Source organism: Bos javanicus, chromosome 12 (assembly GCF_032452875.1).
Source record: "Bos javanicus breed banteng chromosome 12, ARS-OSU_banteng_1.0, whole genome shotgun sequence".
Lineage (NCBI taxonomy): Eukaryota > Metazoa > Chordata > Mammalia > Artiodactyla > Bovidae > Bos > Bos javanicus.
In genome coordinates this window covers 17,995,055-18,007,869 of record NC_083879.1, presented here as the reverse complement: position 1 = coordinate 18,007,869, position 12,815 = coordinate 17,995,055, and the positions used below count along the sequence as shown (strand labels likewise).

The 12,815-nt window shown below is 42.3% G+C and overlaps 1 protein-coding gene across 1 annotated transcript; it reads right to left on the bottom strand.

The window, feature by feature from the left end:
• Positions 1–1,418: 1,418 nt before the first annotated feature.
• Positions 1,419–11,167, bottom strand: NUDT15 (nudix hydrolase 15). The gene is made up of 3 exons (XM_061434600.1): positions 10,920–11,167; positions 7,330–7,526; positions 1,419–5,108 (listed from the first exon to the last, which is right to left on the bottom strand). Exons 1-3 carry the CDS (start codon positions 11,075–11,077, stop codon positions 4,948–4,950), a joined length of 516 nt encoding a protein of 171 aa, XP_061290584.1. The 5' UTR covers positions 11,078–11,167; the 3' UTR covers positions 1,419–4,947.
• Between the last annotated feature and the right edge of the window lie 1,648 nt (positions 11,168–12,815).

The window sequence follows — 12,815 nt, the reverse complement described above, 5'->3', positions numbered from 1 at the left end:
TGAAGAAGGGCATGGCAACCCACTCTAGTATTCCTGCCTGGAGAATTCACGGACAGAGGAGCCTGGTGGGCTGTAGTCTATGCAGTGGCAAAGAGACACAACTGAGCAACTAACACTTTCACTTCACTTTCAGGGACAGAAAGGGGTTAAGTCGGTTGAAGAGAGTAAAACTAATGAGCAGGCAAGAGAAGGATGTGAATAATCAAATAGGAGTAGGAAGAACTGAAATTCATTAGTTCAAGGAACATAGACTAATTTTACTTGAGCTCACTCTAAAACAAGTTTGTCAGAACAGAAAATGAGATTTGTAAATGGTAAACTCTACAATGTGCACATACAATTTAGAAAAAGCAAGCAATTAAAAACTTTAAAAATGATCCTCCTTCATTGGAAAAATTCTTTTGTACCATGTATTACAACAGTACTTGAGTCTTCTGACAGGGCAAAATTCAAATATAACAAGCTCTAGGAGAAGCAAGGGATTTTATAGAAATGGGTTCATGATGAAAAAAGATGAGTTTATGGTCTAATTCAGCAGTTCTCCAACTTTGGTTTTGAATCTTATTACACTCTTAAATATTACTGAGGACCTAAATATTAAAAGAAAATCTTTTTCTAACTGATAAACAAACTTAATAAGGTGCATATGTGCGTGCTCAGGCATGTCCAACTCCTTGTGACCCCATGGACTTCAGCCTGCCAGGCTCCGTCCATGGGGTTTCCCAGGCAAGAATACTGCAGTGGGTTGTCATTAAACAAAAAATATTAGAACTGATAAATGAATTTAGCAAGGTAGCAGGATACAAGATGAATTACATAAATCTATTATATTTCTTTACACTAAAAACAGTATCAGAAAGTGAAAAATAATCCCTTTTAAAATCACATTAAAAAAAACCCAAAACACACACTTAGGAAAAAACCTGAGCTAGGAGGAGAAAGACTTATATGCTGACAACTATAAAACATTGATAAAGGAAATTGATGATTTTTAAAAAAATGTAAAGCTATCCCACGCTCCCAGACTGGAAGAATATTATTAATGTGGCCATATTATCCAAAGCAAATTACATATTTAATGCAATCTCTATCAAATTACCCAAACATTTTTCACAGAACCAGAAAAAAATGATCCTAAAATGTACATGGAGCCACAGAAAACCCGGAAATGCCAAAGCAATTCTAAGGAAAAAGAGCAAAGCTGGAGGTATAACCCTCCCAGACTTCTGACAACACTAGGGTATCAAAACAGCGTGATACTAGTAACGAAAACAGACATCCGGATCAATGGAACAGAAGAGAGAGCCCAGAAATAAACCCATACCAGTTAATCTTTGACAAAAGAGATAAAAAATGGAGAGAAGACAGTCTCTTCAGCAAGTGGTGTTGGAAAAGTTTGAAAGTTGCATCAAAATCAGTGAAGTTAGAACACTCCCTTTTATTTTTTTTCTCCCTTTTACTATACACAAAAATAAACTCAAAATGGCTTAAAGACTTCAATAAGACATGACATTATACAACTTCTAGAAAAGAACACAGGCAAAACTCTGACATAAAATTGTACCAATGTTTTCTTAGGTCAGTTTCCCAAGGCCAAAGAAATAAAAGCAAAAATAGACAAATGGGACTTAGTCAAACTTGTAAGCTTTTGCACAGCAAGGGAAACCATAAACAAAACAAAATGACAACCTACAGAATGGGAGAGAATATCTGCAAATTATGTAACCGACATGCAGCTCAACATCAAAAAAAAAACCCAAAATCATAAAAGTGAGAAGACCTAAACATCATTTCTCCAAAGACATACAGGTGGCCAAGAGCCATAAGAAAAGATGCTCAATATCACAAATCAAAACTATGATGAGGTACTACTTCATACCAGTCAGAACGGTCATCATTGAAAAGTCTACAAGTAAATGCTGAGGAGGGTGGGGAAGACAATGGAACCCTACTACACTGTTGGTGGGAATGTACACTGTGCGGCCACTGAAGAGGACAGGAAGGAGGTTCCCTAAAAAACTAAGATGCCATACGATCCAGAAATCCCCCTTCTGGGCAGATACTGGGCAGATGAAGACGAATTTGAAAAAATTAACACACCCAACGTTCACAGCAGCACTATTTACAATAGCTGAGACGTGAAAACGACCTAAGCGTCCATCAACAGATGAATGGATAAAGAATGGCACATATACACAATGGAGTATTACTCAGCCACAAAAACAATGAAATAACGCCACCTGCAGCAACACGGGTGGACCCAGACACAGGCAGGCAGGCAGAGAAAGACAAATATCATGATGTCACTAATACATGGACTCTAAGAAAATGATACAAAGGAACTTATTTACAAAACAGACTCACAGATGCAGGGAAAAGGCATGATTACCAGAAGGGAAAGGAGATGGGGAGGGGCAAATTAGGAGTTTGGGATTAACAAATACACACTTTATGTGTATAAAACAGATAAACAATAAGGACATACTGTATAATACATGGAACTATATTTATCTTACAACAATCTGTAATGGAAAAGAATCTGAAAATGTGTGTGCATTAATACCTATCTAAATCACTCTGGTACATACCTGAAACTAACACTACGTTGTAAACAACTATACTTCATAAAAAAAAAAAAAACCAACTGAGGCCCCAAAGAGTTTTTGTAGGATGTTATCTAGTAATAGTATCATACTAGCAACTAAAACTGATAAATTCTAAGAATTCTTTTATTTATTTACAAATAACAAAAACCCATAACACAAAACTTGTATGTTAACATAATTTTTATAAAAAATATAGATGTTTTTCTTAAAAAAAAAGTGAGATGCATGGCATTGTTTTACATTATTTGTCCATTTCTTCCACATCTAGCTTACTAGGAGAGAGCTAGATTTTCTTCTCTGCTTTGCAGTCACTCTACTAGAGTAACCTATAACACGCAGTTTCTGGAAAACTCCGCTGTGGATGTGACAAAAGCGACTCTGACCCCGAGGACCTTTGAAGGTCCTTGAGGACTTCTCCGGACCATACTGAGAACCGCCGCCCTAGTCTAATCACATTTCACATACAAGGAAGTTGAATCTCGAGAGAGATCAACTGAGATCCAAAATGGTAAGGCCTGTTAACAATGGGATACAGATCCTGGATGGTTTAACTCGCTTCCCTAGGTTTACATTCCCAATCAGAAATACAGCCTAATGACCTGTCCTGTCTGCTTTAGTGGTAGGAACTGTCAAAATACATTAACAACAACAGAACAGGAAAGGAAAACCAACAAGTGTGATAAATTCTGTGGTAGCACTTGAATTAGGATCTCTACTAGAACTGAAACACTAAGACGAATTCCACTGCACTCTCCTCCACACACACTGGTAGTGACACATCAATACCAGAGCAATACAGAAAGCAGAATTACCACTTATAACATCACCAATTGTCACGTGTTCTGAATCTGAAGCACAGTTCATGACACAATCTCTGAAAATTCTTCACAAGTACTGAATGAAAAGGTGTTGGGTATATTAAGAGACTACAAATAAACTGTCCATCACGTGGGACTTCTCAGGTAAAATGGAGTTGTTCTGAAATGTAGATATTTTTAATTCTTTAACAGGACCTTATTTTGCCTTTTATGTATTGGGTTGGCCCAAAAGTTCTTTTGATTTTTAAGCAAAAATAAAAACCACATTTTTCACTTTCACCAAGAACTGAACTGAACAATGTATTCACCGTTTTGTTCCACTACCTTCTGCCATTTTTCAGGCAACTTCATAATTCCATCTTCCCAAAACTTTTTATCTTTTTGAGCAAAGAACTGTTCCAGGTGCCTTTTGCAGTCTTCCAGGGAACTGAAATTTTTTCCATTGAGAGAATTTTGTAAAGACCGAAATAAATGGTAATCTGAAGGTGCAATGTCTGGGGAATATGGTGGAGGAATCAGAACTTCCCAGCCAAGCTGTAACAATTTTTGTCTGGTCATCAAAGAAACATGTGGTCTTGCATTATCCTGATGAAAGATTATGCACTTTCTGTCGGCTGATTCTGGACGCTTTTCATTGAGTGCTGCTTTCAGCTGGTCCAACTGGGAGCAGTACTTCTTGGAATTGATGGATTGGTTTTCTGGAAGGAGCTCATAATAAAGGACTCCCATCCAATCCCACCATATACACAACATCACCCTCTTTGGATGAAGACCGGCCTTTGGCATGGCTGGCGGTGGTTCATTTCGCTTGTCCCATGATCTCTTCCGTTCCACATTATTGAACAGTATCCATTTCTCATTGCCTGTCACAATTTGTTTTAAAAACGGAACACTTTCATTACGTTTCAGTAGAGAATCACAAGTGGAAATACGATCAAGAAGGTTTTTCTGGCTTAACTTAAGTGGAACCCAAACATCAAAGCGATTAACATAACCAAGCTGGTGCAAATGGTTTTCAACGCTCGATTTGGATATTTTGAGTATGTCGGCTATCTCTCGTGTGGTATAATGTTGATTGCTCTCAATTAATGTCTCAATTTGATTGCTATCCACTTCAACTGGTCTACCTGACCGTGGAGCATCATACAGAGAGAAATCTCCAGCACGAAACTTCGCAAACCACTTTTGACATGTTCGCTCAGTCACAGCACCTTCTCCATACTCTGCACAAATCTTTTTTTTTGTATCCGTTGCATTTTTACCTTTCTTGAAATAATCAAGCATAATATGCCGAAATTGTTGCCTTTTTTCTTCCATCTTCAATATTAAAATGGCTACCCCCCAAATTCACCAATTTTGATGTTTCTTTTAAAAAATGCACATTGCTGTGACAGGTGTCATAATACAATCTCACAAAATTGTTTTAAATGAAGTTAGAGACAACTAAGCAAGACTATAGGCATCGTACAAAAAAAATCTAACTGAACTTTTTGGCCAACCCATTAAAAAAAAAAAAAACCAACTCAGTGAATCTCCTTGTTCACCTCTAGGTGACTTCCTTTATATCCTACCAGATGATCCAAATCTTCTTTAAAAGGATCGTAGCCTTGTTCTTTTAAACAACGTAGTCCCCAGAAAAGCTGGTCCAGGGGAGGAAATTCTTCCCAAGGAACCCACTCCCAACCTAGAAAAGAAAGACATTAAAGCAATTTCTTCAGTTGAAACAAAGCATATTCATTTTGGCTAGTTAACCTGTACTAAGAAAAATTAAAAAGTGATTTGCTACTAATAAAATGAAGCGCAAGAGTGATGCTACACATTATCTTGGCTATACAAACATGATTTTCAGTGGCTCAGCAGTAAAGAATCTGCCTGTGATGCGGGTATGTGGCAGGAGCTGTGGGTCAGGAAGATTCCCTGGAGGGCATGGCAACCCACTCCAGTATTCTTGCCTGGATAATCTCATGGACAGAGGAGCCTGGTGGGCTACAGTCCATGGGGTTGCAAAGAGACATGACTGAGTGTGTACAGATGCTCACGACAGGTGAATGTTTAAATATTATGATATTAACAACAAAAATACAATGATTAAGAATTCTATGTTCTAAATTAGTTTATGATTACATGTATATATCTATGCATAATTACTGTTTCTTTCATTAAGCATTTCTCTGCCTATAAAATAGATATGTAGTTTCACTCTGGGAAGGAAGGAGACAAAGAATCCATGAACCTGGAACAAGCTCTGGAAGGGCTGCTCAGTACCTGTGACCACACAGTATGGGGGTGGGGGCGAGGAGAGGTGGGGGACGAAGAGGGGAGGCACACACTAACCACGTGTTGCAAGATGCTCAGTTAGCTGCGCCTCCTAGAGAAGGAAGCATCTGGATAATCCCTCTAATTATAATCTGACGGCCGGAGGAAAGATGCAGTGACTAGAGGACTGAAGTAGGCTGTTCAGATCCAGGGCCCGATGAACACGGGGCAGAGCGCATGCCTGTATTGTAAATAAAGAGCCCCGAGCCACTGTACCTTGGCCAGGTATCAGCTCCCCTAGTGAATTTGGTACAATCCTGCCTTCCCATTCTTAAGGTGTGAATCTTTTTTTGTACCCTAGTCCAGCTGAAGGCCTTTGGATCCTTCTTGTGTTTTTCTTCATGTGATATCATGAAATAGGAAATATGTATTTGGTCTTCATCTCTGTTTCCTGGCAGGATTCCTGAAACCTTTGTATTAATAATTTCCTGAGTGACAGGGATCAGAGGAGCATCTTTTTGTTTTCCATAATAAGCCCCTTTCAACCAAGGCTGAGTTAATGAGATGGCTGGTGGCTCCTACACAGTTTCGGGAAGTGGGTGCTGACTAGAAAGACAGAGGCATCATCACAGGGTTGGAACTTTCAGCCCACCGCTGACCCCCACACTCCACCTTAGGGAGAGGGAGAGGGGCTGGAGGTTTCAGTTAATCAATGGGCAATGGTTTACTCAATCACAATAATAATAATCCCATAACATAATGATCCTTCATAAAAACTCCACACAACTGGGTTCAGAAAGCTTCAGAGTTGAACACGTCAAGCTGCTGGGAGGGTGGTGCATCCATGCCCCCGCCCCCACACCTTGCCGTGTTGTTGTTTAAACCCTGACTCTTTTGCGACCCCATGGGCTGTAGCCCATCAGGCTTCTCTGTCCATGGGATTATCCAGGCAAGAATATTGGAGTGGGTTGCCATTTCCCCTCCAGGGGATCTTCCTGACCCACAGATCGAACCCCCATCTCCCGCACTGGCAGGTGGATTCTTTACCTTTGAGCCAGCAGGGAAGCCCCAGGGACAAAGTGTAGTACACAGTAAATAAAAGGATATCAATTACTGTCATTAAAGCTTTCAGAGCACTCAATTCAACACAGAAGGCAACAGATTAGGTGTTTTGCAAGTTAATCATTTTCTATAAAAGAAAGTTACTATCTCTCTTGCACAGGTGAGAAAACTGAGGAAGGCACATTAAATGTTTTGCTTAAAAAAGTCAGTTTGAAACAAAATTAAACACTAGCAATAAAACTAACACTGAGTACTTACTGTGTTCATTAGGACCGGCCCACTGTAGGTAATAACTCATTTCATCCTTACAACAACCCATCTGAGGTAGCTACTATTATAACAAATGAGAAAAGAGGCCCAGAGACCTAAAGAACTTGGCTGGAGGTCACAAATCTCTAAGCGGAAGAACCAAGCAGTCTGGCTCTAGACCCATTCTCTTTCCTGTTCTATCCTTATGTCTTCAGAACTTAAGTAGATTTAAGCTCTAATTAAAGTATAATTACATTCTAACTCTCTTCATATGGTGACATAATCTTCCTTCAGACATGCTCTCGTAGAAAACACACTATTGTATGTAATTCTCTTACTTTCATTCTTTTCAGGCTCTACATTCTTTGGTTCTGAATCATGAGTCAGGTCCACCTCTCCTTTCATTAAAATAGTGACATAATGGTAATTCTCTTTCTCAATGAAAGAATTCACAACCGAGGCAAAGCGAACATTTTTCAGGTGAAGAGCTGCTTCTTCCCAGGTTTCCCTTTGAGCACATTCTTCCCAGGTTTCACTGGAAAACAGAAACACACCACCATATTCGATTCTATTTATTCATTTTTTTTTTAGCCATGAAATTTCTGGCTAGAAATTTCCAGTGTAACCCAAAAGAGCTGTAATTGATCCATGCTTTAAAACAATAAATCAACAACCCTTAGATACTGTTTATCCTGTATCTAGTTATCTGAAGACCAAAAGGACTTCATATTGAACAACAAAAAACGAACATTTAGCCAATCCAGCACTAGTTCGCTTGCCCGGAAGCAGCATGCAACCAGGTGGTCTGATGTATCAGTTAAGAGCACAGGCCTCGTAGTTAACTAGACCTAGGTTTGAGTTCAAAGTCCATTCCTTTCCACTTTGGATAAGTAAAAAGATAATGCTACTTTCTCACAGGCTTGTTGTAAGTGTATCAAGAAGTAAGTAAAGTCTTTTCCAGTAGGTTCAGAATTTCAGTTTATGCCTCAAAATTGAGAACAAAAGGCATTCATAAAATATTAAAATACACTTATGTGATTAGTTCACCTTCAATATGATCCATAATAACTAGATATTGACAAGAACTGATACTCTAAGTTACCAAAACCTGCATATAAATTAAAACATTTCACTGTACAGTTATCATACATGAAACAAGATTAAAAATATACAGTATCCCCCTTTAGAAATGGTTCCAAATGGAATTTTATAGTCAGATAAAGTATGTGAGTATCAAGTGAAAACAAGTATGAAAAGAAATCTGTGTGGTTCAGTGACTTTTAGATTAAATTTCCTTATATTTATGAAGCACTTTAGTATGTGAGATATTCAGCAAAAAAGAATACTGTTTCTCTATTTTTTCTACCTTGACTATTTCTCTAATTATCTAATCTACCCTCACTCTACCCATTAGACAGATCTTTGTGGAAGGAGGAAAGTTGTGAGTTTTCAGGCTGTAGGAATGTTCCCTTTCTTCCTGATGGGGGGCCAACTCTGCCCCCAAACCAAGAGGCGCTCCAAGAGAAATAAATGGTCAGGGAGACGGGTGACCACTGACTCCCAAGGAGGCACCGGTGCGTTACCCCCACTTAAAGGGCTGAGCTGTGGAAGCATACAGGGCTGCCCGGTGCCTCAGAGCAGAGGACCAGCAGGGAACGAGCTGGGGAAGTCTGAAGCGCGTCCCGAGGTGTCAGGGATGCACGTGAACACAGCAGCTCATCCCCACTTTAGGCATTTGGACGGTACGGGACTGGCGAAAGCAGCCCACGATGGCTGAGCAGAGAAAACAAGCGGCGGTGAGAGCATCATGTTTTCTCCGGGCCAAGCAGATGCTGTGAGACTACTGGGAACCCGGCAGAAAGAAAATGTAGCGCGGTGTGCTAGCTAGCACCAGGAGCTGGCGGCCAGCATCACAAGAAGTTTTTGGTCACCTGTGTTAGGGAACTGTGCAGTGCAGAAATCCTTGTAGGATTGGAGGACTTCCAACCAGCCACCAAACACACCCTCAGAAAGAGCGCACACGTGAATACTGCACCCAGAGGGCACATGGAGCGCAGCAGCACCACCCAGGGAACGCTCTGCGCCCTCCCCTCCGACCTCGGCACTCTCGAGATAAAGAAATCAGAAACACTGAGAAGAGGAGGCGGCAGAGAGAGAGAGAGCGAGCAAAACACGGGCCCGCACCTCCTCTCCCCACCACAAAGGAAACACAAACGCCTGGAAGAGGACCAGAATACCAAAATACTACTTTTATTTTTCTTAATTTTTACGATGTTGTGTTGGTTTCTGCCACACAACACTGCCATCAGCCATAATTGTACATCCCCCCTCCCTCCATCCCGTTGATGGTGGGACAGGCTGAGACCTGGGACCCTTATGTCTCCTCTCCTCTATCCGGCAGAACAAAAAGAAACAATGAGGGACCCAAAATAAGTAGACCAGAGCACAGCTGCCATGCACAGCTGGCACAAATTATGAACAAGATTCAAAAACCCAACTGCCACTTGTGAGCTGCCAGGAGCAAAAGCAGGGTACCTCAAATGATTTCTGCACTCAGCACCATCAAGGGGTGTGCTTGTCTGTGCAATTTGATTTTTAATCTAGTAATTTTATTATTTATTAAGCGATAGCTTGGTGCTGCTGCTAAGTCGCTTCAGTTGTGTCCGACTCTGTGCGACCCTATGGACTGTAGCCGGCCAGGCTCCCTCTGTCCATGGGATTCTCCAGGCAAGAATACTGGAGTGGGTTGCCATTTCCTCCTTAATGAGATCTTCCCGACCTGCTTCTGTTATATCTCCTGCATTGGCAGGCGGATTCTTTACCACTGCGGCACCTGGGAAGCCCCTTGAACGTTTCTGATGCTGTTTATCTGCTGCAGAGGTCATCCTTATTCTCACTATGAGATAGGATGGGACCCTTTCCGGGATGCTCGCACCTGGACAAAGTTAGAGACTAAAAATAACGCATGCACAGTTGGGGCAATTAAAGACAAACTACAAAAAAAGCCACAAACCTACAGCCATTTGTGAGTTGGTCAGAGCGAAGCAGGGTTACCAGGCATGATTTCCGCACACAGAACCACCAAAGGAGCAGGCGGATCACTTAAGCCGCACCTTCTGCGCAACCCGCAGATCCATACCTACGCCCCACTCCATTTAAGAAACCAGCTCACCACCACCTCCCGCTCCAGGAGAGCGAGCAAGGGCACCTGTTTCTTGTTCTCGCTCCCTCCCTTCGGCTACAGCACGAGCCCCGACAAACCTCTGCCTAAATTCCTCCTCTGCCATCTTACCAATTTCTATCGATTAAAGAGTCCAAGAGCCTGGGTGAACCCACCTTCTAGGTCACTCTCCGCCTTTCTTCATTCACCCTTGTGTACAACTAAACTTTCTCTGTCGGTCTGACACCTCAATTCACAGAAAGTCAAAGCAGAGAGGGAGACCTTAGGGAGTACTTCGGACGATTTCCCCGTTTTAACGAGGGAGGTAGAGGCCCAGGGTTTCCGTTAACCATTCGCTTGGTTGGAGCGCTACGAAGACGTACGGGAGCAGGAAAATATCATACTGCCTGCGTTTAAATAGCCAGCAAACCGTGCAAACATTTGAAGGGACAACTACACTACTCGAGGCCTGTAAATACGCACTTCCGGCCTTTCAAGCGCAAGCAGCAGGAAAAAGACAACTCACAGCGCCCAGCCGCGTCAGGGCTCGAGAGGAGCTGACCCCTCGAGGGCAGCTCGCACGCGGACGTGGCGACTCCTGCTCCCGCCTCGCCCAGAACAGCGCCCCCTGCCGGCCTCAGGCGAGAAAGACAAACGCGCGAGAAACGACGCAGCGTCAGCGCGCACTCACGCACGGATGCGCGCAGGCGGCGACGTCGTCCTCTGCGCGCCCGTTTCGTTTTCCCAGTCAGCCAGGCGGCTGCTTACCCGAACTCCAAGTGGCCCCCGGGAAGCTGGAAACTGCCGGCTCCGAACGACCCTTTCCTCTTCCCCAGGAGGACGCAGCGAGGATGCCTGCCGCTGGTCACCACGACGCCCACTCCGACCCCCGGGCGCCGCCCCCGCGGCTCCACGCTGGCCGTCATCGCGCGAGAGGACCAGGCCGGCCGCGACGGGAAGTGACGTTCGGCTCGCCCCGCCCCCGCAGCCGCTGCCAATCAGCCTGAGCAGGTGAGGGCCTGCAAACCTGGCCTTGGTGGTCTGAGTCTCTACGTCTCTGCTTCACTTACGGCTGTCAAATTGTGATGTTTGTTTCCTCCCAGGGAACTGCGCGGCCGGAGTTTTTCGTTTAAACGAGTGCCGTTTACTGTGGATGTTTCAACGTTCATTATTTATGTATTCAGATTCCTCCACGCGCTTACCAGCCACCTACTTTTTTATAAACCTCTGTGCCTTTGCACATCCTTTTTTTATTTTTTGTAAAATGAGGTTCACTACAGTTAACTCATGGTATGTTCAATCGCTCAGTCGTGTTCGACTCTGCGACCCCTGGACTGTAGCCCTGTTCAAGGGAAGAATACTGGAGTGGGTTGGCATGCCCTCCTCCACGGGATCTTCCCAACCCAGAGGTCGAACCCAGTCTCCCACACTGCAGACGGATTCTTTTACTGTCTGAGCCATCACGGAAGCCCACACTCATGCTACGGTATCTCTAATCAGTGTAGTATCCGAGCAAGGACAAATAGTACAGAAACACCGTGATACAAGAGTATTAACAAATCATGGGAAGAAAATTAAGGACTAATTAATCAGTTACGCTGGGACAAATTAGTTTTCTATTTATCTTTCCAGTTTGCATGGCATGCACCAACAAAAAAATCCCAGCTGAATCAGAGTTGTTTGGTTTCTGGTTGGGGAGGATCTTTTTCTTAAATTTAATTTAAATTGTTTTACTTCTAAAGTAATGTGCACATAATTTTAACAGGTGGTGCAAACAGTGGAAGAATAACCTCATTTTCTACTCCTGCTTCCATTCACTTTTAATTCTGAGCTGTTATTTCTGACACTTGCTTACATATTTTTGAGTAGTATGCTTACACTGCATGTTATGGTAAATGAACTGATTAAACATTTTTAAAGTATCTCTTCTTCCACCCAGAAACTCAGCAGCCTTCAGTATGTTGTGTCCATAAAGATACTCCATGATATTTTCCCAAATAAAAATTGGCAACATACGAAAAGGAGACTATTGATATATCACGGCTAAATGGGGTTATTTCCAGAAATACAAGTCAGGCTTAATATTTGAAAACTCAATGTAATTCACCATTCTAAAAAAGGGAAAAAGGAAACAAATATAATCATCTTAATAGATGCAGGAAAATATCTGATAAAGTTCAGTACTCATTCAAGATTTAAGAAACAAGCAAATGGGAACCATTAAAAGAGTGCCACTTACTGAACTATATGCTTAAAAATGGTTAAGATGACAACTTTTATATGAATTTTTTTTTTAATATTTATTTATTTGGTTGTGACAGCATGCAGGATCTTTTAGTTGTGGCAGGTGGGATCTAGTTTCCTGACGAGGGATTAAGCCCGGGTGCCCTGTGTTGGGATCCTTAGTCTTACCCATTGGACCACTAGGGAAGTCCCAGACAAGATATTAAAAAACAATAATAATAAATGCCGGTAGAACAATGTGACATACAAATGTTAAAAGAAAGAGCCTTGATCTGTATCTGGCACCATATCTAACAAGTCATACCAGGGCTTCCCTGGTAGCTCATCTGGTAAAGAATCCCCCTGCAATGCAGGAGACCCTGGTTGGATTCCTGGATCAGGAAGTTCCCCCCGGAGAAGGGAAAGGCTACCCACTCCTGT

Bases quoted from the DNA above. Each gene is read 5' to 3' on its own strand.
- NUDT15 (XM_061434600.1), bottom strand. From the start codon at position 11,077: ATGACGGCCAGCGTGGAGCCGCGGGGGCGGCGCCCGGGGGTCGGAGTG. The intron at 7,527-10,919 runs GTAAGCAGCCGC...TCTGTTTTCCAG, and splicing joins GGGGGCCACTTGGAGTTCGG to TGAAACCTGGGAAGAATGTG. The intron at 5,109-7,329 runs GTAAGAGAATTA...TTTCTTTTCTAG, and splicing joins AGAGCCTGAAAAGAATGAAA to GTTGGGAGTGGGTTCCTTGG.